At 45.9% G+C, this 27572-nt stretch overlaps 1 protein-coding gene across 1 annotated transcript; it reads right to left on the bottom strand.

The window, feature by feature from the left end:
- Positions 1-683: 683 nt before the first annotated feature.
- Positions 684-27275, bottom strand: LOC132542369 (liprin-alpha-2-like). The gene is made up of 9 exons (XM_060204942.1): positions 27235-27275; positions 27019-27022; positions 25995-26120; positions 21611-21732; positions 19726-19826; positions 18954-19056; positions 17409-17490; positions 17096-17290; positions 684-718 (listed from the first exon to the last, which is right to left on the bottom strand). Exons 1-8 carry the CDS (start codon positions 27273-27275, stop codon positions 17105-17107), a joined length of 765 nt encoding a protein of 254 aa, XP_060060925.1. The 3' UTR covers positions 684-718; positions 17096-17104.
- Between the last annotated feature and the right edge of the window lie 297 nt (positions 27276-27572).

Raw genomic sequence — 27572 nt, 5'->3', positions numbered from 1 at the left:
AAATGATTTATAGTCTCTATAATAAATGCAAATCAATCAATCAATACAAACAGAATTTGGCTTTAGTAAACTGTACATACACAAATACCTTTTTATTATAACATTCAACTCTTTTTTCACATAAAGTTTTCCATAATCTCATTTATTACACCCAGTATATATATATATATATATTTTCTTTACACCTTATAAAAAAGTGCTTTACATATTTACAGCTTCCAAACCAAAGATGAAAACATGCCCCCGTGTTACTTCCAGACTCGCCACTGTCCCGTCATCATGTTCATCCACCCCCAAAGCCTGGGTCTCCACGCGTGGGTGGGAGATGAGGTGACAAAGCTGCCATCACCAGGACTCTGCCCAGGTTCCCAGCCCTCCTCCTGCTGGTCCTGACTTGCTCTGGGCCAAGCACAAAGCCCCCTTCTGTGAGAAGCACCACGGGCACTAGCCACAGAGGAGGTTCACAATGGAGGGGGACCATTGATGTATCTGAGCATGAAGTGGAAGGAGTGAGCGGGCAAAGTTGTTGGCAGGGCGCAGCTGTAGTCCTTTTCAGACATGCGGACCAGGCAGGCCAGCCCCATGAGGAGCAACAGCAGGAGCTGTAGGGGGAGCACCGGCTCGGAGAACCCTGCACAGGAAGGCTCTGCAGCGGTGAGAGGCAGCTGGAGCTGGTTGAGGCTCAGAAAAGAAGGAAGAGGAGCCACTTCTTCTGGACCTGAGAAAGAACCGACACAGATCACACAAAGATCTTAGAGGCTGGCTGGCTGCTGTGGTCTCACTTCTTTGCCATCCAGGAAGCTACAGGAGACTGCCCAACCCATACCCTGCCCTGGCAATCATTGGCCATGTGCCCTGGGGCATCTCCCCCACTCAGAAAGTGAACTTTGGCTTGGAAACTGCACTGATGACAGATAAGCATCGAGTCAGTCAATACGAGGGGGCTGACTGGGGGATCATTTAATTTGGTCAAGTACACACACGTTCTGCCCACAAAGATAACTGCTCTGCACACATCCTCCCAGTACCAGTGAAGTCAATCTCAAATCACTCCAGTGTGGACGTTTGATGTGGTGCCTTTTTGGTTTAAAGCTACCAAAGGATAGGCTGAGGATGTAGGCAACGTCAGTTGAGGTCCAAATTGTAGGAAGCCTCCCAGTGAGCCTCTCGGCTGTGCCAAACCCGCCCCCCCTGGCGGCAAAGATGAGAAGAGCCTTTGCCATTTTGCACAGACCCCTAAAGCTTCATGAACCTTTGGCTGTACCCTGGGTTCATATTGCACTGAATCAGCATTTTGCCCTGATGACAGTGGGTTTCAAAGCTGTTGACTCAATCCCAGAATGCAGGTGTTGAGTGGCGTCCTTCCTCGGCTGAGCCTATCCATCATTAGTTCTGTGCTGTGGGGAAACAGACACACTTTTTCTAAAGGAAGGTGGGCTAGTCATTTCAGAGGCTTCTTTGTCAAAGACATCACATTGCCTTTTCTCTTTATTCCTTTAACATTTAAACAATGTTTTGGAAGTAGACTTGAGTTATAGAATGTGAGAGAACGAGAGAGAGAGAGAGAGAGAGAGAGAGAGGAAGAGGCTGACCCTGAGATACTAAGTACAGAGCCAGGTTTGGGGTGGGGATTTATTATTTCTTTGTGAGCACCTCTAACTTTTTTAATTATGATTCATTATTGGATAAAGACAGAGAGAAATTGAGAAGGGGAGAGACAGAGAGATACCCGCAGCACTGCTTAATCATTTGTGAATTTTTTGCACCGTAAGGTGAAGACCAGGGGTTTGAATGTGGGTTCTTGTGCACTGTAATGTGTGCGCTTAACCAGGCACACCACCACCTGACCACCCCTCACTGTTCTGTGAGGCCATTAACGGAAAAGATGCAGGCAGAACTGTGATTTTAAGAGGTATTTTGTAAGGGCCAGGTGGTGGTGCACCTGGTTGAGTGAACACATTACAGTGCACAAGGACCCAGGTTCAAGCCCTGGTCCCCACCTGCAAGGAGAAAGCTTCATGAGTGGTGGAGCAGGGCTGCAGATGTCTCTCTGTCTCACTCCCTATCTCCCCCTTCCCTCTCGATTTCTGACTGTCTCTATCCAATAAATAAATACAGTGAAAAAAATGTAAAAAGAGGCATTTTGTACACACACACACACACACACACACACACACACACACACACACACACACACACACACAAGCAACAGGAAGGAGAGAGGAAGCTGTAATGAGGAGACACATTCTATCATGTCTAGCACAGTTCTAGAAAGCTCTTAGTGCCACTAAGCTTAAGGATAATGGGAAAAAGAGGCAATGTGAAATCTGCATGACTGCCCCGTGTGTTTTTCTTATAAGAAAACATTAACTGGATGAAGGGGCTCTGGCTGTGATATGGGAATAGGCAGTGGTGTAGCTGGTTGAAAGCACACACTACCTTGTGCAAGGACCTGAGTTCAACTCCCAGCTCTCTCTACCTACAGTGTATATGTGGGTGGGTTGGTGGGGGGGGGGAGTTTCACCAGGGGTAAAGTAGGACTGTAGGTGTCTCTCTTTATCTCCCTCCCTTCCCAATTTTATTTCTGTCCTACCAAGTAAAACTAAGAGGGGAAGAAATAAAAAATAAGAATACAAGGAAAAAGATGATTGTTAGGAGTGATGGTTTCATAGTGTAGGCACTGAGCCCCAGCAATAATCTTGGTGATGATAAACACAAAACAAAATAAGCAGAAAAAAAGAGATAGATAGAGAGAGAGAAAGAGAGATATGATTCCCTTAAGTGGGGACAGACAGCTAGTTAACACCCTTATCAAGATACCAAAGAAATATGGGTGGTGGCTGACTGGTTCTGCACAAGTATCAAGCAGCTTCCAGAAAGGAACATGTTTGGTTCCAACTTAAGACAACACTGTACTATCTGAAGGGATGTGTCTCTATTTTAGATATCATGAAAAAAGGTGCCTTGAGATGGGAAATAACTGGCTCAAGGTTATACAGCACCCATATGGCAAAACAAAGATTTCAACCTTGGGATAGGAACCCAAGAACTGGGACTCTATGGAGACAGTGAATGGCCTGCCCTGAGTTCCACCACTAAAGGAAGAGACGCAGCAGGCACGTGAGGTAGCAAAATTCTTGCCTGTTCTACGTCCCGTGATGTTTTATAGGTTGATGACATGAGGCACAACCATCCAGCTCACAGATATATCACACGTAGAAACGATGACTTGTGCCCTAAGATGTGCTTTATGTATAAAATAAACAGCTGTAAGGGTGGGGGAGATAGCATAATGGTTATGCAAACAGACTTTAATGCCAGATATTCTAAGATCCCAGTTTCTATCCCTCATAAGCAAGAGCTAAGTGGTACACTCCACTTTTTTTTTTTTTTTTTGCTCATGAAGGAATATAAACTCCAACTCTATCAGGACCTAGAGAAAGAAGTAGACAAAAACAAAACAAACAAACAAACAAAAACGATACCCAAAAGTAGTAACAGATGTGACTTAGAAAAGAAGAAAAAAAAGGAAGGAGTCTAAGCTTCAGAATGAAGCCTTAGTCCACTGTATTAGATCACAGGTGACTCTTCCTTCACCTTCCTGGGAAGAGGGCTGAAATCAACTTCCACTGTGACACACTAGGGCTTTGAATAATGTTGCTGCCGATTTGCTGTGGTGATCTGAAGTCAAAACTAACAAGCAGCAACTACCAGCTAGACCACCATTAGCAATACTGCTATTGACAATGTGACTCTTAAACATGCCAACTCTAAAGCTACAATCATGAAAGCAGTTGCGAGGAACATTCAGACAAGTGTTTTTTAAATGCTAATCATCTGAAGGCATCTCAGGGAGCTATCTGTCATTGACCTAGCTAGGGAAGTTCTAGGGGCCGGGTGGTGGCACACCTGGCTAAGTGTACATGTTACAATGCACAAGGACCTGGGTTCAAGCCCCTACCTGCAGGGGGAGAAGCTGCAGAAGCGGAGAAGCAGTGCTGCAGGTGTCTCTCTGTCTCTCCTCTATCACCCTATCTCTTATCAAATACAGACAGATTTAAACAATCTAAAAAAGGGGAAACTCTAGAGGCCGATTTATCACAATTCTTTGACTGGATATTTCATTAATTTTAAGGACTCGGGGTCTAATTCTAGAAAATTGCAGAGTACATATTGACATCAACACATATCTAGGCTTAGAATACTGCCTCAGAGGAAAAAGAAAACAAGACACAACAGTGACCAAAGATCAAACTGGAATAGACAGCAGGCAAGAAGCTGACATGACTATTATCTGAGTTCAAACAATGACAAAAAAAAAATAGTAGAATAAACCTTCCCTTCCAATTAACATTCAGTTTCTCCCCCATTCAATTAGTCTCCTCTCTTGGGATGAATATGTATCTCTCTACCTTTTTCTCACTGTTAATTGCTGGTGTCAAAATTTGAAACGACCTGTGCTTTTACTGGAACCTTTCCAAATCATTGGACGAGTGCAAGATCAAACACACAGTAGCCTCTGTGAAGGAGCCAGGACCACCTGGGGTGTGAGCAGACTTCATCCCTTCCCAGCAAGCTCTGCATTGTAATGTTGAGGTTGGGTGCACCCCACCCCAAATGGAGCTGCCAAGGAGTCAGTCTAACCCAAGAATGTTCAGTCACAATCAAGGGCTTTGAGGAAGTTTGCTGTTGGGGTGCAGACCCATTTGTCTCCCTGGCCCCCCCTGCTCCCCTCCCCAGCAAGGTGAGCATTGTGCTCAGATGAGTGTTAATCAACAGTGCTGGACAGAGCAGAGTCGAAAGGCATTCTGAGAGGTGTCCCAGGAACAAGATGGCTGCTACTGCTGTAGAGCCCTGTGAGGAGACATAGTGAAGCATCCGCAGTCCTGAGACACCAAGACCGACATTTTCAGAAGACCTGGGCAGCTGTTTGCAAGCATGGAAGAAGAGACCAAGTTGGGGGGGGGGGGGCTATTGATGTTGCCTTAAGACAGAAGTTGTGTTTTTTATTACCATCATGTAGGTCAACCAACCAAAGCAGTTGTTACTGGGATATCCTATACAGAATGTACTGGGGTTACCCCATCTCAGTTCAGGCCACATAGGCAGCTTGTGGGGACAGGATAAGTTGCATTTAATACCACCTTCTGCCTACCTACAACACACGCTGTGCTTTTTTTTTTTTTATGGAGTTAAGATAACAGAGCCTCTTACTATCCTTTACGTCCCTTACTATCTTTTTTTTCTTTTTTTCACTTGAATCTCATTGAATATTTTGACAATAATAAAACAAAAATCAACAGCCAAATCTGTTCAAACCAAACTAAAAGTTTTTTTTTTTTTTTTTAAAGTATCTTCAAACCAGACAGTAGCCCTAATTACATTCTGGATAACTTTTGTTGAAGGGGAAATGAACAGATTTTGTTTTTAAATGGCTGTTTCTTTTGGCTCCCAGTCAGAAAGCCTAAATCCTCACTGGGGGGTCATTTCAAGTTTGGTTCTCCACTTCCAAGTCCCCTAACCCTTTTCTTCTGGGGACAGATTCCTGCTCTTCTGAGGAGATATTCCCAGAGGGATAAAGTACTTGAACAGAGAAGGGCTTTGATTAGAATGAAACATCAATTGGTAGAAAATCTTTTTCCTTCTAGCAAGTCATTGGGAAAAACATGAACTGTTTAGCATGAGGGAAGCGACACAGACATCACATGGACGATGAAGAAGGCACAGTACTGCTGGTGCAGAGACTGGGGCTGGGGGCATAGGAAGCAGGGTGGGGGGCTGCAGGGCAGGCAGGAATCACAAAGTGGTGGGGCTGTAGGGAGGCTTCCTGGGAAAGAGACCCCAGTTGCCCTGGTGTTTCTGAGGTGTCAGGAGAGTGAGTGAGTGAGTGAGTAACTGTACTGGCAGAAGAAAACTCTGCAGAGAAGCCCAAGAAAGAAGGTGACTCCGTCATTGTGATATGAACACCCAATTCGGATTGGCCTTGTGAGGTGTCCAAACCCACAATCTAGATAAAACATGAAGAGAAATTTAAAAAGGCTGGTTGTGGGGGGGGGGTTAGTCTTTTTTATTCAGATATGTGGGTTCCAGGAGTGGTAGAGGGATTCATTACTCTATCACCCTGTCTTTTTCTAGAATCTAGAAAGAAAGAGGATGATGAAAACCTGATATGAATCAAATGATGGACGTGCTGTCAGTTACACAGAATCTTCCTATTCACCCTTAGTAGTTTGTGAAGGAAAGTACCGGGCAGCCTATTGGGGAGTCAAGCAAAATTTGCAGGGGGGTGAGGGGACAGTTTCCTTGTTCTATTCCCTGAGATCTACTTGCATTTTTCCACTTAGAAAAATATTTTCCAGTTTATGAGGAAAGGGCGTGGATCACAATGAATTGTTATTTCTCAACTAGCCTGAGGCCGACCTGAGATAGGTCTATCTAAATTAATGGGCAATTTTCATCATCCTCTTAGGACTCTAGAACAGTGTGGAAACCAGGAGAAAAAGGTACCTGCTATGTGGACTGCTGACAGAGGGTCCAGGCTGTGAGAGACTACATTTGCCTCGTGGCTGTTCGCAATGAACAGGGGGTAAAGAAAGAAGAATGTTCAGTCCAGGCAAATAAAGACAAGCTACTGATGAAAATTAAACTAAAAGTGTAGCAAAGTAAAAACAAATCAAATAAAACAATCAGTATCCAGGAATTAAGGAAACTGGCTTTTCTTTGACAAGGAAATATATTTGTATACTTAACATCTACATTATTGCTTGTTGGCTAAACGTCCTAAATTGTGATTCAGGAATTCACACCAGAGTAGGTGTGTTGTACTCTACATTTTATGGTAGAAACACAAATGCTTCTATATTAGTCAAGATTACTCAGATTTATTTGCAGTGGATACAGAATTCACTATGCTATGGACTATGCATTTCCAATAAACTTTCCATATTTCCCATATGTAACTGAAACAGTACTAAAACTCTTCATAGAGAAAAACAATATTAACCCTGATATGAATTGTTCTTTGTCAAGTAATAAAGACTGAGTAAGTTAAAAACTGGTGAAATTAAGACTTAAAATTTGATTTGAAAAGCCAGTGTTCCTTCACATTCTTAAACCAGGATCTATAGGAAACTAGTGAATGTTGTTAAAAGAATTATAACATCGACCAGCATCAAACTTAAATTTCTAACAAAAGCACTACAAATGCAACCAAGACTTCTAAAAACTAAGGAAAATGGAATGATGATAAAAATGAATATAATCATGAAGCTGGACAAAATAAAATAACAAAACAAACAAAAGAAACAAGCTTCTAATTACACAGAGAAACTAAGGCAGAGAGGGGTCAGGGACAGAGTTTGTCCTTTCGTCCTTATTGTGTTTCTCATAGACTAGACGTTGTGGGTGGGTCCTTGTGTGTTGCCACCATTTTGGGAGGGGGCCAGTATCATTGATGAAAACCTGCAGGAGCTGCTACTCTAGAGTCAGCAAAATCTCCACTTGCCTCAGAAATTCACTGGTCTCATGAGACAGTGACATTTTTGTTCAACTTCGACAGAGTGGCCCTTCTATGGAGGGACTATAGAGGTGGGCACTTGAAGGGAGGAGTCACCCCTGAGGGAACGTGAGTGCCATTCTAGAGATGGCCCTTGGAGCAAGAAAAACCATTTGTAGCCCCGAAAAGCCACCACCAGTGAAGCCTTGATTCATCAGAAAAAGAGAACCACTCTTCTTGTTCCTGAATGCTTGTGGGGCAGGTGGGAGACAGGGCTGAGGAAAGAACTTTTCACTGAATCACTTGCATAGGGAGGCTCCATGGTGGCTATAGATACCATCGCTCCCCCAAATTCGAGGGGCAGAGCCAAGATGGCGACTGGAATCTAGCAGCACCTTTGGGCTCTGACATCAACTGCTAGAAAGACTTGAAATCCTGGCCTTCAGCGGGACAAGCAAGGAGGCATCCTAAAGGTAGACCAAGGAGGTGATTATAATTCAGTTTGGGTTAAAAATTAGAACAAAAAGAAAGGAAATTTCTTGATTATTTCTCTCAGCCCCATCTCCCCATAACCAGACCCCAGGGGTAGGAAGCTGCTGCTAGTAGGCTCCCCATGGAGCTCCTTTCTTTACCAAGATTCCTGGCCCACCAGGGTGCCATTAAACCCTGCTTCCAAATTTCTAGGCTATGTCTGTTGTTCCTCTGAGTAAGGGACTTAGACCCATTCAAGTGACAATTAGCTGATCAAGCAAGCCTCACCCAGCCTGCTTGAAAGTTTTTTTTTTCTTTTTTTCACGTTTGTTTTGTATTGTGTGTTCTTTCTCAATCAGTTGTCTAGACTAAATGTACATAGGCTAACAGGGGGCTATCCAAGCTGTAGACCCACTGCTTGGGCTTTTTACTCTGTTCTATTTTACAAATACTATTATATATACACGCATATCCCTTCCCCCCTCAGGTAACCAACTTTAACTCTTAGTATACTTTCCATTGCTAGACAACAAGAATTATCACCCACTGTGAGAGAAACTTGTCTCACTTTTCATACCTCCGATATACACTATCGCCCTTCTCCCACCTCCAAGCCAATTAAAAAAAAAAAAATGTATATATATATATATATATATATATATACACACACACACACACAACTCTCCCTTTTACTGCTTTTTTTTGTTTCCTTTTTTTTCTTTTCTCCATTTTTCCCCCTGTCTTCCTCTCTCCCTTCCTCCACCCTCTGCCTTCTGAATTCACTGATACTTATTTGTGAACTATTTCAGGGAAGAAGTCGGACTCAGGGCAGACTCTTTTTGTGTGTGTCTCTGCTCTGCTTCTCCTTCCCCTCTTGCTACCCCTAGAATCTACAGTGGACAGTAGATTTGCATAATTGTCTATTCCTGCTATCCCTTTTTTCCTTTCTCTTTCTTTTTCATTTAGATTTGGTTGCTATTTTTTCTTGAACTGGAGACATTGTGGGACTAACTGGTATTGGTTAAACTGCTTCAGTCATTGCTTTAGTTACTATTGTAATTTCTGAGGGTGGTGATTGCATTTGTCATAAAGGTATTTAGTATACTGTGGCTTGTACATAAAACAAAGCAACTGAGGAACAACAGAACATAAAAATAAAAAAGCACATTAAAAATGGGCAGATCAAGAGCAAATAAAACTGCTAATACAATGAATGGAGACAAGAGCCTAGAAGAAACTACAAATCAGCCAGAAGTAATCACAGATAAGAAAAGCATGCAAGCAATAATAAATTTATTAATCACAGAAATGAAAACAACTTTGGAGGAAAGGAATAGCAGTATGAGGGAAACAACAGATGAGACCCTCAAGGAAAATACTAACTACCTTGAGGCAATTGGAGAACTGAAAGCTGAAATAGCTGTAATGAAGAAAGCAGCCGAGGGAAGAGAAAGCAGACTAGCAGAAGCAGAAAACAGAATTAGCCAGACAGAGGATGAGCTAGAGAAAACTAAGAAAGAGGTGAAAGAGCTCAAAAAGATTGAGAGACACTGAAAACAACAACAGAGACATATGGGATGATCTCAAAAGAAGTAACATTCGTATAATTGGCCTGCCAGAGGAAGAAAGAGAGGAAGGGGAAGCAAGCATTCTAGAGGAAATTATAGAAGAAAACTTCCCAGACCTGAATAACAGAAAGGACATCAAGATTCAAGAGGCCCAGAGAGTCCCAAACAGAATCAACCCAGACCTGAAGACACCAAGACACATCATAGTCACAATGAGAAGAAGTAAGGATAAAGAAAGGATCCTGAAGTCTGCAAGAGAGAAACAAAAAGTCACATACAAGGGAAAACCCATAGATTATCTGTAGACTTCTCCACTCAAACTCTAAAAGCCAGAAGGGAATGGCAAGATATCTATCGAGCCCTGAATGAAAAAGGATTTCAACCAAGGATAATACATCCTGCTAGACTTTCATTCAAACTAGATGGAGTCATCAAAACCTTCTCAGACAAACAACAGTTAAAGGAAGCAACTATCACCAAACCGGCCCTTAAAGAGGTTCTAAAAGACCTCTTATAAACAGGAACATCACTATAATACTTGCAACACATCAAATAAAAGCTTGTTGAACAATGGCACTATAACACATTAAACCCATAATATCAGTAAATGTCAATGGCTTAAACTCACCCATCAAAAGGCACAGAGTGGAAGGATGGATCAGAAAACATAACCCAACCATATGCTGCTTGCAAGAATCCCACTTGACCCAACAAGACAAACACAGACTTAACGTGAAAGGATGGAAAACTATCCTACAGGCTAATGGACCACACACAAAAAAAGGCAGGAACAGCCACTCTCATCTCTGACACAATCGATTTTAAATTAAATAAAGGAATAAAAGATAGGCACGGTCATTACATAATGATTAAAGGATCAATCAGCCAAGAAGATATAACAATTATTAACATCTATGCACCCAATGAGGGACCATCTAAATACATCAAACACCTTCTCAAAGAACTTCAAAAATACATCAATAGTAATACAATAATAGTGGGAGACGTTAACATCCCACTCTCACACTTAGACAGATCAACAAAACACAGAATCAACCATGAAACAAGAGAATTAAATGAAGAGATGGACAGACTAGACCTCTTGGACATTTTCAGAGCTCTTCACCCCCCTAAAATTGGAATACACATTCTTTTCAAATCCACAAAACACATACTCAAGGACAGACCACATGTGAGGCCACAAAGACAGCATCAATAAATTCAAGAGCATTGAAATCATCCCAAGTATCTTCTCAGACCACAGTGGAGTAAAACTAACATTTAACAACAAACAGAAAATTATTAAAAGTCACAGAATCTGGAAACTAAACAACATACTGCTTAAGAACCACTGGGTCAGGGAGACACTCAAGCAGGAAATACAAATGTTCCTGGTAACAAATGAAAATGATGACACAACCTATTAAAATATTTGGGACACAGCTAAAGCAGTACTGAGAGGGAAACTCATAGCCATACAATCACATATTAAACAACAAGACAAAACCCAAATAAACAACCTTACTTAGCACCTTAAGGACTTAGAGGAAGAGGAACAAAGGAACCCTAAAGCAACCAGAAGGACAGAAATCACTAAAATTAGAGCAGAAATAAACAACATCGAAAATCAGAGAACCATACAGAAGATCAATGAAGCCAAATGTTGGTTCTTTGAAAAACTAAACAAGATTGACAACCCCCTAGCCAGATTCACTAAACAAAAAAGGGAGAAGACTCAAATTCATAGAATTGTAAACGATAGAGGAGATATCACAACTGACACCACAGAAATCCAGAAAACCTTGCGAGACTTCCATGAAGAACTATACGCCACCCAGCTAGAAAATCTGGAAGAAATGGAAGAATTCCTAAAAGCATATGCCCTTCAAAAATGAACCAAGAAGAACTACAAAACCTAAATGCACCAATCACAGACAAAGAAATCGAAACTGTCATTTAGAATGTCCCCAACAACAAAAGTCCTGGACCAGATGGCTTCACAAATGAATTCTACAAAACCTTCAGGAAACAGTTAATACCCATATGCCTAAAGCTTTTCCATAAGCTCGAAGAAACAGGGACACTCCCTTCCACTTTCTATGAAGCCAACATCACTCTGATACCCAAAGCAGATAGAGACACAACAAGAAAGGAAAACTACAGACAAATATCTCTGATGAACATAGATGCCAAAATATTAAAGAAGATCTTGGCCAACCGGATACAAAAGCACACCAAAAAGATTGTTCATCACAACCAAGTGGGATTCATCCCAGGAATGCAAGGCTGCTTCAACATCGGTAAGTCAATCAATGTCATTCACCACATCAATAAAAGCAAAGCCAAAAACCACATGATCATCTCAATAGATGCAGAGAAAGCCTTTGACAAAATCCAACACCCATTCATGCTCAAAACTCTACAAAAAATGGGAATAGACGGGAAATTCCTAAAGATAGTGGAATCCATATATAGCAAACCAACCACCAACATCATACTCAATGGACAGAAGTTGAAAGCATTTCCCCTCAGATCAGGGACTAGATAGGGCTGCCCACTATCACCATTACTCTTCAACATAGTGTTGGAAGTTCTTGCCATAGCAATCAGGCAAGAGAAAGAAATCAAAGGAACACAGATTAGAAGGGAAGAAGTCAAGCTCTCACTATTTGCAGGTGACATGATAGTCACCTAAATAATCCAGTAGAAAACTACTGGAAGTTATTAGGCAATATAGCAAGGTATCAGGCCACAAAATCAATGTACAAAAATCAGTGGCATTTCTCTATGCAAACACTAAAACTGAAGAAGAAGACATCCAGAAATCACTCCCATTCACTGCTGCAACAAAATCAATAAAATACCTAGGAGTTAAGCTGACCAAAGAAGTGAAAGACTTGTACACTGAAAACTATGAGTCACTCTTCAAAGAAAGAGAAACTGATACCAAGAAATGGAAAGACATCCCATGCTCATGGATAGGAAGAATAAATATCATCAAAATGAATATTCTCCCCAGAGCCATATACAAATTTAATGCGATACCCATCAAAGTTCCACCAAGCTTCTTTCAGAAAATAGAACAAAAAATACATTCATTTCTCTGGAACCAGAAAACACCTAGAATTGCCAAAACCATGCTGAGGAAAAGAAACAGAAATGGAGGCATCACACTCCCAGATCTCAAACTATATTATAATGCCATCATCACCAAAACAGCCTGGTACTGGAACAAAAATAGGCACACAGACCAGTGGAACAGAATTGAAAGCCAATATCTAAACCTCCACACCTATGGACATGTAATCTTTGATAAGGGGCCCAAAGTATTAAATGGAAGAAGGAGACTCTCTTCAATAAATGGTGCTAGGAAAACTGGGTTATAACATGCAGAAGAATGAAACTGAACCACCTTATCTCACCAGAAACAAAAATCAACTCCAAATGGATCAAAGACCTGGATGTCAGACCGGAAACTATCAAATACTTAGAGGAAAACACTGGTGAAACACTTTCCCACCTAAACCTCAAGGACATCTTTGATGAAACAAACCCAAATGCAAGGAAGACTAAAGCAGAAACAAACCAGTGGAACTACATTAAATTGAAAAGCTTCTGCACAGCCGAAGAAACACAAACAAAGAGACCCCTCACAGAATGGGAGGAGATCTTCACATGCCAAACATCAGACAAGAGACGAGTCACCAACATATACAGAGAACTCAGCAAACTTAGCACCAAAAAAGCAAATGACCCCATCCAAAAATGGGCAGAGGATATGAACAGAATATTCACTTCAGAGGAGATCCAAAAGGCTAACAAACATATGAAGAACTGTTCCAGGTCGCTGATTGTTAGAGAGATGCAAATAAAGACAACATTGTGATACCACCTCACTCCTGTGAGAATGGCATATATCAAAAAGGACAGCAGCAACAAATGTTGGAGAGGCTGTGGGGACAGAGGAACCCTTCTACACTACTGGTGGGAATGTAAATTGGTCCAGCCTCTCTGGAAAACAGTCTGGAGAACTCTTACAAGGCTAGACATAGACCTTCCATATGACCCAGTAATTCCTCTCCTGGGGATATACCCCAAGGATTCCATAATGCCCAACCAAAAAGATGTGTGTACATCTATGTTCGTAGCAGCACAATTCATAATAGCTAAAACCTGGAAGGAACCCAGGTGCCCAACAGCAGATGAGTGGCTGAGAAAGCTGTGGTACATATACACAATGGAATACTATGCAGCTATTAAGAACAATGAGCCCACCTCATCTGACCCATCTTGGACAGAGCTAGAAGGAATTATGTTAAGTCAGCTAAGTCAGAAAGATACAGATGAATATGGGATGTCCCCACTCATCAACAGAAGTTGAGAAAGAAGAACAGAAAGGGAAACTAAAATCGGGATCTGATTAAATCGAGATCAGGGCACCCATGTAAAAACACTGTGGTGAAGGGGAGGGTGGCCATTGGGCTTCCTGGCATGGTGGAGGGTGGGGGGCAGGGGTTGGTGGTGGGGATGGGACACCGTCTTTTGGTGGTGGGAGTGATGTTTATGTGCAATCCTATTAAAGTGCAAACTTTATATAAACCACTATTTAATTAATATCAGAGGCGAAAAACTGATGATATGTCTAGAACTTCTTAAAACACAGACTGAGTCTTTTTAATACATAGGCTGTCTTTGATAAGTTCTCTCCCAAAAGCCTAACCAGGGAGAACAGAAGCAACCGACAACACAGCTATATACAAGATGCTGGGTACTATACCCCAAACCCTATCAAAGGGACTTTCCAAAGTTAACCCTATCACCAAATAATGCGATGATAACAATAACTATCCATTGTCTTCTTGAACCCTAAGACAATAGGAACCTCACATTTCCACTATAGAGCCTATATTTCCCCCAGTCCATGAACCTTAGGGTGGGGCCCACTTTTCTGCATGCTGCTCTCAATTCAAATCAAATAATATTCCATCCGCGGATCGCAACCTAATCAACACAGAGAGTGCCACCCCAGCATGCTTCACTTCAGACTGTGACCAGAGACTTCAGGTGTGGAATGACAACCCTTCAGCTTCATCACTCGGGTGAGACCTTTCCTTTCATAGTATTCTCTAATTCCATTCCAGGTGTTCCACTCCCCAATAAAGTCCCCCAACCTAGATATAGTCCAGGTCCCCTGAGACAGAGCATAGGTTCACCTGTGCCCATAAACTAGGGGAAAAATATATACCTGAAAGCAGAAGTACACAAGAGCATGCAGGGAATACCCCCAACACTTTATCTGCACTATTACAGTCTTTAGGTCCATGATTCTTCAACAATTTGTTTGGCTTTGTATGTTAACTCCCTTTTCAGCCACCAGGTTCCGGATGCTGACCAGACTTCCCTGGACAGACGACCCCATCAATGTGTACTGGAGCACCATTTCCTCAGAGCCCCACCCTTCTAGGGAAAGAGAGAGTCAGACTGGGAGTATGGATCGACCAGTCAACGCCCATGTTCAGCGGGGAAGCAATTACAGAAGCCAGACCTTCCAGCCTCTGCAACCCACAATGACCCTGGATCCATACTCCCAGAGAGATAGAGAATTGGAAGGCTATCAGGGGAGGGGTGGGATGTGGAGATTGGGTTATGGCAATTGTGCGGAATTGTACCCCTCTTATTCTATGGTTTTTTTAATGTCTCCTTTTTTAAATAAATAAATAAATAATTTAAAAAATCTAAAAAATTGAACCAATAATACAAAGAATTCATATGAATGAAAAAAAAGAAGAGATCACCTTTTTAAAATATCTATTTATTCCCCTTTTGTTGCCCTTGTTTTATTGTTGTTGTTGTTGGATAGGACAGAGAGAAATGGAGAGAGAAGGGGAAGTCAGAGAGAAAGATGGACACCTGCAGACCTGCTTCACTGCATGTGAAGCGACTCCCCTGCAGGTGGGTAGCCGGGGGCTTGAACCAGGATCCTTACACTGGTCCTTGTGCTTCGCGCCATGTGTGCTTAACCCGCTGTCCTACCACCCGATTCCCAAGAACATTTTCAATCCCCATCCTCGCCTTTCTTCAAGGCTGAACCCATGACAGCACTGTCCTGTCTCATGGGAAGCTACTACGGTCTCCTACACGCTACCTTTTAAACATGTCAACTATCTGTTTAAAATACTGTATTTTAGGAGCCAGGTAGTAGTGCATCTGGGTAAATGCAAACACTGCGGGGCTCAGGGACCCAGGTTCAAGCCTCAGCTCCCCATTTACAGGGGGAAATCTTCATGAGTGGTGAAGCAGGGCTGCAGGTATCTCTCTGTCTCTCTCTCTCTCTCTCTAGCTCCCCTACTCCTTTCAATTTCTCTTGGTTTCTATACAACAATAAATAAAAATTTAAAAACTCTTTATTTGACAGAACAGAGAGAAATTAAGGGGGAGGGAAATAGAGAGAGACAGAGACAAGATCAGAGACAGAGACAGAGAGATACATGCAGCCCTTCTGCAGCACTAGAGAAGCTTTCCCCCTGCAGGTGGGGACAGGGGCTTGAACCTGGCTCCTTGCACACAAAAATGTGTGTCCTCAACCAGAGTGGGGGCTTGAACTTGGGTCCTTGTGGATGGTATTACATGGACTTAACCAGGTGTGCAACCACCCTGCCCTCAATATTTTTTTTCATTTTTTTTCTTTCAATTTTTATTTGATAGGACAGAGAGAAACTGAGAGGGGAGTGGAGATAGATAGGGAGAGAGAAAGATAGACACCTGCAGACCTGCTTCACCGCATGTGAAGTGACTCCCCTGCAGGTGGGGAGCCGGGGGCTCAAACCAGGATCCTGACACAGGTCCTTGCGCTTTCTGCCATGTGCGCTTAACCCGCTGTGCTACCACCTGACTCCCCCTCTCTAACATTACTAACAGACTCTATTCAATAAATAAATAAAGATAATAAAAAATAAAAAAGAGAGAGTCAGACAGAGGGAGAGAGAAAATGACACCACACACGCCTGCTGTATCCAGATGAGGGGAACCAGGCCAGAACCGGGACTCATGCTCGGCTGGGAGTCCCGCTCCTGGCTGCGCTGTCTCACCTCTGATGGAGTGTTGGTGCTGAGGACTCACACGACTTAGATCTTGTTAAACCTACAGTTGCATGCTCTTTTTTTCATAGTTTGATGGCAGATGTAGCTTTTTCTACCATAGAAACAGAAGACACCGGGACACTTTTCTCTAGGGGAGGTTGGAAAGGAGTCTCCGAACTTGTGCGGAGAGATGGGCCTTCGCAATTTTTCCTGACCCCGTATCTCCTGTAAGTTGCTATAAAGCCAGCCATAAAACGAAAGGAAATGTGTTTGCTGCCAGTCTATAGGTTTTGAATTTCTGCAGCCAAGCAGCCACCACATTTGCAGAGGGGACAGTGATAGCCTGTCCTGTGCATCAGTCAAACCACCCACAGGGGCATCTGAAGGCCTGTCTGCCCTACACCAGCTATGGGTCACTCGACCCCACCATGGCTTCTGCTGCCCTGCCTAGGCCTGTGTGCTACTCAGGCCCCAGGACTTACCTTCCTCCTTCATGGAGGAGCAGAGGGCTGTTGTCTGGTGATAACCTGGATTGCCAGCTTTAATTTCAACAGATGGAGTGGTTTCACTATTTGGAGATTTCTGATCAGTTGTGCATCCGTCATTGTCAAGATGTCAGAACCACTGATCCCATTGGCCTGGCAGGCAGCTGATGCATCCGGCATCTTCAGGCAGATCTGGGAGACAGGAAGAAGCAGCAAGGTGAGAAGGTTCCACAGAGTGTGAGAGGGCACCATGGGGACATTCCCAGGTGTCCCCCACCCCCACCCAGCCCAGAAGGAGAGAAGGACAAACCTCCATCCAGGTAGCCACGATTTCTTCATCCCACTGGGAGAAGCACAGACCTCGACCCCAAGTCTCCTCCAACAGAGCCTGCCTGCACACCCACAGGACTCAGGTCAGGTCACACTCACTCACACAGGGAAGCAGTCAGGGGAAATGTTTGCTATCCACAGCCCAAGGTAAGTTCTGCTCAGGCAGCATCTCAACCCTACCCTCACTTTATTTTTTTTTCCCCGAGCCCTGATCAGCTCTGGTTTATGGTGGTGCAGGGAACTGAACCTGTGACTTGGGAGCCTCAGGCATGAGCGTCTCTTTGCAGAACCATTATGCTATCTACCTGTACCCCTCAACCTTCCCCTTCAGCCTTCTACACCATTCACCTAGACAGCACTGTTAACAGTCTACAGGGCCATCAGGTACATGAATGGGGCCTGACTCTCTTTGTGTCCAGGCGGCTTGCACCCTTTCTGTCTCAAGAGATGCTGGGAAAACACAATCCCCCTTTCTCCCTTCATCTAGACAGTGGACTGCTCTACTGACTGAGGAGATGGTCTCAGGCGGTGATCTCTTTAATTTGTGATGCCTGTCAGTTTAATATTGATGTGAATTGACCACATTTCTCATCTGTTCATACCATCACCATCTAACCATCCACAGAGCCCTCCCTTTCTCCTACTTCCTTATACATATATATATATATTTTTTATTATTATTTCTTTTTTCCCTTTTGTTGCCCTTGTTGTTTTATTGTTGTAGTTATTATTGTTGTTGTCGTTGTTGGATAGAACAGAGAGAAACGGAGAGAGGGAGGGGAAGACAGAGAGGAGGAGAGAAAGATAGACACCTGCAGACCTGCTTCACCACCTGTGAAGTGACTCCCCTGCAGGTGGGGAGCCGGGGTTTGAACCGGGATCCATATGCCGGTCTTTGTGCTTTGTGCCTTGTGCCACCTGCGCTTAGCCCGCTGCACTACAGCCTGACTCCCACTTCCTTATTTTTTTAAGTTTTTATAAATCATCTTTATTTATTGGATAGACAGCCAGAAATTGAGAAGGTAAGGGGAGTTAGGGAGAGAGAGACAGAGACCAACCTGCAGCCCTGCTTCACCACTCGTGAAGGTTCCCCTCTACAGGAAAAACCAGGGGCTCAAACCTGGGTCCTTGCGCATGCACTGTAACATGTGTGTCATGCGTGCACCCTCCCCTACTTTCTTATATTGACAAAAAAAAGTAAAAGAATATGTGTTGATCCTCAGCAATCTTCAAAGAATGAGAGGCTCTTTTGTGAGTCAGTGTTGCAGGAAACAAGTATTCTCCTGGCCACTGGCTTCAACACTTCACAGACAAAGGTGATATGAAAAGGCTCAGGCATTCTCCTGCGTCTTAAGCCGACCAGCTCTGCTCTGAAGATTCTCAGTGACAACAAGCTGAGCCAGGAGCACTTAGACAGGTGGAAAGACGCCCACACGGTAGCCTTCACACCTGCCTTGTGGAGGATGATATGGTGACAGAGACGGACATTAAACTTAATAGACACAAATGAATATCAAGCACTTACTTTCTCTGCAACACAGTATTTCTTAGAGGTGTTGTGTCTCGGGTTCTCAAATCCTGTGCTTGTGGAGGACAGGTTTCTTCCTTAGAAGACTTGACTCTTCCATCTGTGAAGAGTCAATGGTGCCCAGAGGGAGAGAGATGAAATACCCAGTCAGTGCTTTTGGCTTCAGGTGGAGGAGGGTTTGCAGGGTGACAAACTATCATTCCCAGGCCCGAGTCTCTGGGCTAGTCAGTTAGCACAGAGACGCTCCGACGCGGTGACCCTCTGATGTGAAGGAGAGGGAAGGCATGCCGGGAAGTGATGTCAACCATGTCTCTGGATCTGAACATGTCAACACTAAGAAGGCATCTCCAGGGGCTGGGAGGTGGTACAGCTGGTTGAATAAACATGTTATGGTGCATGGGGACCCGGGTTCAAGCTCCAGATGCCCATCTGCATGGTGGCGGTGGGGGGGGTGGAGCTTCATAAGTGGTGAGGCAGAGAGGCAGGTCTGTCTCTCTCTCCATTCCCTCACTCTCGATTTCTCTCCATCTCTACCCAATAAGTAAAATTAATAATAGAGTATGTTTTCAAATAAAAAGAAAGTATCTGTATTCTTTCCTTTTCTGTTTGGAGACCCAACAGGTGGATGACAGAGCCCACAAAGAGTGAGGGGGCATCACAGCAGGTACACAGGGAAGCCCTTGTCCTGGGGACTCATCATCTAATCTAGGGCTGCCATTTTCCTCCCTGTTGAGACCGTTAAGTGACCCCCTACTGCTGGCACAGGTACCTCTGCAGCTGCTGTCACTGCCATCTTCCCACAAGCTGATGCTGATGTCATCGGTGTCTTTATGACAGCAACTATCCAGAGCTGCATGTGGCGCAGCATCACTGCGGGGACAGAACATGATCGGTAATAAATTTCATCATCCGGGGCCAGGTGGGGCCGCACCTGGTTTGGCACTCACCTCACAAGCCCCTGGTCCCCATCTGCAGGTTAAAGCTTCCCCAGTGGCGAAGCAGGACTACACTACAGGTGTCTCTCTGTCCATCTCCCCTCTCTATGCCCCTCCCCCCTCAGTTTCTAGCAGTGTCTATCAAATAAAGATAATTTTTTTAAAAGAATAAAAACATTTAAAAAATAACTAAATCTCATCATCCCAAGAACCACTCCATTTCTGCAATTTGCTCCTCAAGGTCCACTGAAAGACTTTGGGGGTCTTTTGCACAAAATGCACAGGGAATAGAGACTCTGGGAAGCCCCAAGGGAGAACTGTCTCTGGGAAACCAGGGTTCTCTCTAAGCAGAGTTCTGCTTCTAAGGAAGCCAAGAGTGTGAACAGCACAGGCTGGGAGCTCTGGGGCACACTCTGGGTCCCCTCTCCACCAGCCATGTTGCTCTTAGAGTCTCTGCCAGCTCACTTGAAGCAGGCAGGACCGGGAGGGGACAGTCACGTCTATGAGCCAGGGCTTGTCATGACAGGCTGTGCTGTCTCAGATGGGACAAGGCTTCACTGGCAGTTCTTTGGAAAAGCTAGGTGCTAGAGGTGGCATGGCTGAGCAGTTACTCCACACAGATGCTCCACCGAAGGGAAGGAAGTCTCGATGTCTTACACCTCCACAGGCCCAATGGCACCTGGGAGCACCGGCTGCCATAGAAGCCACACCGCCAGCAGCCCAACTCTTGGCAAATGCTCCCGCTGAGAACAGAGGGGCAAGGCTGGGAGGTGACCATGTGAATTGATCAAGACCCTCCATGCTTCAGGCCCTGGAGTGACTCCTTCCTCCACTAGGGGAAGCCCACATACAGGGACATAGCAGGCGCCATGGACAGAGACCCAGGGGGCTCCTTAGCCAGGGCTTTTGCACACACACACACCCCTCTCTCAAAACATAAAAAACAGAGGCAGGGAGTTGGTTTAAAAACTGAGTACATCAGAGCCAGGCGGTAGCACAGTGGGTTAAGCACAGGTGGTGCTAAGCACAAGGACCGGCATGAGGATCCCGGTTCGAACCCCGGCTCCCCAACTGCAGGGGAGTCGCTTCACAGGCGGTGAAGCAGATCTGCAGGTGTCTGTCTTTCTCTCCTCCTCTCTGTCTTCCCCTCCTCTCTCCATTTCTCTCTGTCCTATGCAACAACGATGACATCAACTACAACAACAACAACAACAACAAAAAGACAACAAGGGCAACAAAAGGGAAGACAAATAAAAAAATTACAAAAAAATATATTAAAAAAACTGAGTACATATATGAGGTCTTGGTTTACTCTTCAGCACAATTATATATTTCTCTCTCTCTCTCTCTCTCACACACACACACACACACACATACACACACACTAAAAGATAAAATCTTTAAAGACCAATTTGAAGAGTTGAGAGAAATGTAGTTTTTCTCAAACAGCTGAGATTATCTGCTAGGGTTCAGTTTCCTTCTGATGGGGGCAGGAATCCCGATAACCCCATTTCAATACTGTGCATTATCCTGGTTCTGAAAATTATCATTCCTAGGATTTTATCCCAGAAATGTTGTCATGTTTGACTTATGGACCACAAAGCTTTTTTTTTTTTTTAAAGGGGGAGGGAAAACAAAAAGAACCAATTTCCAGAAACTGAAAGGCCGAAGCCCACGTGCTGCCCACAGAATGCTGTGGCATAGAATCACTGTGCTTACTCTCTCCCGCCTTTGTTGTGCCACCAGGCCGGTGGAGTGGCTCTCAGGGTGGAAGAGTGAGAAGCCCCACTCTCTGATACTGCTGCCTTGTGTCCTGCGGCCTCTGCTCCGGGAGCTGTCTGCTGTCAGGTGGGCAAGAGAAGGCGAGTCAGCTTCTGACAGGGGCAGACCCACCTAGGCTGCAAGGTGTGAACACACGCCTCTGTACAGCCTGACCACCGTCTTCTGGTCTTCTGCCAAGGCTACCAAGGCTTGTTGGGCTCCTGCCACTGGAACAGACTGTGGTGGGGGTGGCTCTCGGGCTAGAGGACAGGACTCGATGCCCGAGGACACAGGCTTAGTCCCGGGTGCCACGTTGACTAATCCGCGCTCTGGTCTCTGGCTCTCAGGAAAAGGAACTGGCAGTATCTGCAGAGCCCAGGGCTCCCCAGGCCCCAGTGGCCACAGGTGGCGGCAGCGGGGTCTTTGTGACCTGCAGCTGACTTACCTGAGACGCATCCCCCACGTGAGACACAGCCCCGCTATGAACAGGCAGTGTCCCTCAACCACAGGGGTTGCTCACGGACAGGGCAGCCTCTCTCAGATGAAAAAAGGGCCAGAGGTGAGCTGCCTGGCAAGCTCCCAGGGGAGCTGAGGCAAAGAGGAGGACAGGACAGGACAGGACAGGCAGGAGATAGGCAGGAAGCAGAGCCAGAACCAGCTTCCTCCTCCTCCTGTGGGACCCTGATCCCTGCCTGTGCCTTCACTGAAAAGGTCTCCTTAAGGCACAGGAGGCAGGCAGCATAATGGCTGTGCAGAGACTCTCAGCCTGAGGCTCTGAGGTCTCAGGTTCAACCCCCAGCACCACCTTCAGCCAGATCTTAGCTCTGGGGAAGAAGAGAGAAAAGTCTCTGCCTGCTGACTTTGGTTTTACATAAATATATTATCTTTTCCCTTCTTTCCCCCTTCCTTCCCTCCTTCCTTCCCTCCTTCCTTCCTTCCTTCCTTCCTTCCTTCCTTCCTTCCTTCCTTCCTTCCTCCATCACCCCCTCACTCCCTTTCTTTCTTTCTTTTTCTTTCTTTCTCTCTTTCTTTTCTAATAGAACACTACTCAGCTCTGCTTACCTTTCCTCCTCCTCAGTCCTCCGTCCTCCTTGCTCATTCCTCTCTCCTCTTCCCTCCTCTTCTTCAGCCCTCCTCCCTCTCTCCCTCCCTCCTTCTTCCTCTCTTCCTCTCTCCTTCTCCTCCAACCTTCCTCTCCCTCAATCCTCCTCCCTCCTTCTCTTCCTCCTCCTCCTTTCTCCTCCCTCCCTCTCTCCTCTTCTGTCTTCTTCCTTCTCTCCTCTACCTTAGTTGCCCCCTTTCTCCTCCCCCTCCTGCACTCCTCTTTCACTCTTCCTTCTTCCTCCCTTCCCCTCCCTCCCTCCTAGTCTTCCTCCCTCTTCCTTTCTCCTCATTCCTCTTTTTCCTTCCAGCTCTTCTTCAGACTTCTTCCCTTCTCCCTCCCTCCTCCTCCCTCTCTCTTCCTCCTCTCTTCTCCTCCCCTTCTCTTCCTCAGTCCATCTCCCACCCCTCCCCTCCCCCACACCTCCTTCCCTCCTCTTACTCCTCCTCAGTCTTCCTCTTCCTCTTCTTCCTCCCTCCTCCTCCTTACTCCTCCCATTCTCCTCCTCCTTCCTTCCTCTTCCCCAGTCCTCCTACCCCTCTCCTCCCTCCCTCCTCCTCCTCTTCCCTTCTCCTCCTTCCCTCCTCTTCCTCAACCCTCCTCCCACCTCTCCTTTTCCTCACTCCTCCTCCCTCTCTCTCACCTCCCTTCTTCTGCTCCTCCTTCTCTCCTCTTGCTCCTCCTCATCACTCCTCCCTCCATCTTCCTCCTTCTCAGACCCCGTTCCTCTCTCTTCCTCCTCCATCCATCTTCCCTCCTCTTCTTCGCATCATCACTCCCTCCTCCTCCTCCTAGCTCTTCTCAGTCCTCCTCCCTCCCTCTCTCTCCTCCCTCCTCAACCCCCTTCTCCTCCCTCTCCTTCTCCCTTTTTCCCTCCCACCCTCTTCTACCTTCTAAGTCCTGCTCCCTCTCTTTTCCTCCACCAGCTCTCCCACCTCCTTCTTCAGTCTTCCTCAGCCCTCCTCTCTCCCTTGTCCTTCTTTCTCCTCCCTCTCCCCTCCTCTTCTTTCCCTCCTCTTCCTCTGTTCTCCTTCCCATATCCCTTCTTCCTCTCTCCCTCCGACCTCTCTTCCTCCTTCTTCCCTCCTTGTCCTCAGTCCTCCTCTCTTCCTCCCTCCTCCTCCATTCTTCTCCCTCCCTCTATACTCCCTTCCTCTAATCCTCCTTCCTTCCTCTTCCTCCTACTTGATCCTCCTCCCTCTCCCTCCTCCTCCTTCTTTCCTCCTCCTCACTCCTCCTCCCTTTTCTTCCTCCTTCCTTCTCTTCCATCCCTCCTATTCTCTGTCCTCCTCCCTCTCCTCTCTCCTTCCCTCTTTCTCTCCTTCCACCCTACCTCCTCTTCAATGCTCCTCCTTCACTCCTTTTGCCACCCTCTTCCTGCTCAGTCCTCCTCCCTCTCCTCCCTCCTTCCCTCTTTCTCTCCTTCCACCCTACCTCCACTTCAATGCTCCTCCTTCCTCCTTCTGCCACCCTCTTCCTGCTCAGTCCTCCTCCTTCTCTCTTCCTCCTCCTTCCCTCCCTCCTCCTTTCTCCTCCCTCTCTTCTTTTCCCGCTCTCCTCTTCCTCGCCCCTACTCCCCTCCCTCCTACTCCATCCCTCTTCCTCTTGCTCCTTGTCAGTCCTCCTAACTTCAGCCTCCCTCCTTCCCTCCCTCCATCCTCCTCCCTCTCTCCTCCGCCTTCCACTTCCTTCCCTCTTCCTCAGTCTGCCTCTCTCTCTCTCTCCTTTCTCCTCCCTCCCTCTTCCTCTTCCCCCCTTCATCAGTGCTCCTCCCTCTCTCCTTCTCCCTCTTCCTCCTCCACAGTACTGCTCCCTCTCTTTCTCCTTCCTTTCCTCCCTCCTTCTCCCCTCCTCCTCCTCAGTCCTCCACTCTCCCTCCTGCTCCCTTCTCCTCCCTCTCTCCTCCTCTTCCTTCCCTCCTGTTCATCAGTTCTCCTCCCTCCCTCATCCTCTTCTTCCCTCCTCCTTTCTCCTCCCACTTTCCTCTTTTATCCTTCCTCTTTCTCAGTCCTCCTCTCTCCCTCCTCCTCTTACTCCCTTTCTCATCCCTCCCTCTCTCCTCCCTTCCCCCCACTCCTATTTCCTTCCTATTCTTCCTCTGCAGTACTCCTGCTCCCTCACACCTCCTCTTCCTCCTCCCTTCCTCTCCTCCTCCCACCTTCTCTCCCTCACTCCTCAGCCCTCCTTCTTCCCTACTCCTCCCTCCCTCTTCGTGCTCTTCAGAACTCCTCCCTCTCTCTTTCTCCTCCCTCCTACCCTCCCTCCTCCCTCTCTTTTCCTCTTCCAACCTTCCTTCACTCCTCTTCCTCTCTCTTCCTCCTCCCTCCTTCCTACCCCCTCTTCCTCTCTCCCTTCTCCTCCTTTATCCTCCTTCTCTCCTCCTCTTCCTTCCCTCTTCTTCATCAGTCCTCTTCTCCTCTCTCCTCCTCCTCCCTCCTTTCCCTCCTCCCTCCTCTTCCCTCTGTAAACCTCCTACTCAGTCCAACTGCCTCTTCCTCCCTCTTTCTTCCTCCTCCCTCCTCTTCCCTTCTATTCCTTCCTTCCTCTTTCTCAGTCCTCCCTCTCCCTCATCTTCCCTTACTCTCCCTCCCTCCTTCTTTAGTCATTCTCCCTCCTCTTTTCTTGCTCCTCCCTCCCTCCACCCTCCTCCCTCCCTCCTCCTCTCTTCCTCCCTCCTCCTAGACCGGAACTGCAGGAGGGAAGCTTCATAAGTGGTACTCTGGCTCTGATTAAAGCCCTTGAAAACAGACAAGATGGACTATCTTCTGGTGAAACTGAATTTGGGTTTTGTTCTTCCCATCAGCATGTGGTTATCCTTGGCTCCCCAGAACCAGGCATAGGCAAGATTGACCAAGCCCCAGGAGGACAAACTCTCCTGGGAAAGCATATCGCTCACACCAGGCCACTTACTAAATTAACCTACTACACAGAAGCCTGTGCCTTACTCTCCTCCTTGGCAAGGGCTAAAAATACCAGGTTAATGTTCAGTAGAGACAAACAGGAAAAGAAGGAGAAAGCAGTCAGGTTTGGTCAGATGCTGAGAGAGAATCCCAGGTAACTGAGACTTGCAGCCGGAAGAACCCCGCACTGTACAGCTCCTCTCGGAAGACCTTCTAGACCTGGAGCTCGGCCATGGGCCTTGATTCCTGAGCCGCAAGCAAGCCCAAGGAAAAGTTCTCTGAGATCAGCGGCCCTCCCTCCACTAAGGGCTCATGGAGGAAACCCCCTGGAGGCCCCTACCTGTGTATCCACAGGCTTGGGAGCAGCAGGTTTACAAGAAGCTTCTGGGCTCGTGGGGGAGTATTTGCAGTGTGCAGGGGAGACCTTACCCTTCTGTACCAACTTCAGCAATTTCACCTTCAGAACCTGCAATCAGGATCCCAGAGGGGGAGATGATAAACAGTTAACATGCAACATGTGTGATCTACAAGAGAGAAAAGCTCTACAAAATGCTCATGATAGGGCCTACTGAGAGTTCAGTTGGTATCAGGGAAACTGGGAAATGTTGTGCATCCATCTACAAATGATAGTATTTTATTTTTACGATTTTATTTATTTATTTTTAATGTATTGATTGGGTTAATGTATTACAGGCAAGAGTAAATACAGTAGTTTAGCAAAGGCCCATCTGTCTAATTCCAGTGTGCTGACTCCATTCTGACACGATATTACAAAATAGCTAAGAATATCTTTGAGGATAGCACCAAAGTAAAGGACTCTGGAGTGGGGGGGGGGGGGGGAGGTGATCATATCCCTGTGCAGTGGTGGTGGGGGGACAAGATTGGGAGTGGGAATGTTTTGCAGAAAACAGAAATATTAATCATGAACCAATATCTGCATTTTCTGTAAACCATTAATCCATCCAATAAAAAAAGTGTGAGAAAAACTCGTTTAGATTAAAAAAGAAAAGGGTCAAGTTATTGGCTCAACAGGTTAAATACACACGTTGCAGTGTGCAAGGACGTGGGTTCAAGACCCTGGTCACCACTTGCAGGGGGAAAGCTTCACGAGTGGCGAAGCAGGTCTGTGGGTGTCTCTCTGACACTACCCCTTTCTATCTCGCCCTCTACTGTCATTTTCTGTCCCCATTCAGCCAATAGTAACATTAAGAAAGAAGAAAGTCTGAGAGTTATTGCTGGAACCCTAGGAGGTAGGTGAAAGCAATGCCAAGGAAGAGACACACTGTTTGCCTCAGGATTCCAGCAGGCTTCACACTGAGCAGGGGTGTTATAGCCACAGAGGCAGAGTGAGATGCCCAGCTCACACTCCTGAGTCAGAGAGGGATCCAAAACAAAAAGCCAGGGCCACAAAGAATGGAAGGACATTGAGTGCTGATGTGGCCAGGGGGCAGAGGTTGGGCTACTGTGGGGGACGTTTATCTACAATGGACTGCGGCACCAAGCTCTGAGTCTGCAGACAGTCTCCTGTGAGTGAGACTCCTGTCTCCACCTCAAGTTTCACCTGGTGCTCATCAGCTTACCAAGGGCTGGGTGTGAGCCCATCCTCGCTGTGGAAAGCCATCGCTCTTAGATTTTTCAAGATTCATCCCAAATGCTGCTGTCACATAGATTCTACTATTTATAAAAAGAACTGAAAAAATCAACAGCCTTTGCCCATTGATTGATAGGACTATGCACTCAGGAGTCTCATTGCTTGCCTGTTTATTTATTTATTTATTTATTTACTTGTTTGTTTGCTTGTTAGTGAATGAGAATTTTAGAAGTTGAGAGAGAACCAGACATCACTCTGGTACATGTGTTGCCTGGGATTGAACTCTGGACCTCACGCTTGAGAGCCCAATGCCCTGTCCAATGTGCC

This window comes from Erinaceus europaeus, chromosome 13 (genome assembly GCF_950295315.1).
Source record: "Erinaceus europaeus chromosome 13, mEriEur2.1, whole genome shotgun sequence".
In the NCBI taxonomy this organism is placed as follows: domain Eukaryota; kingdom Metazoa; phylum Chordata; class Mammalia; order Eulipotyphla; family Erinaceidae; genus Erinaceus; species Erinaceus europaeus.
This window is presented reverse-complemented; position numbering and strand designations above follow the sequence as displayed.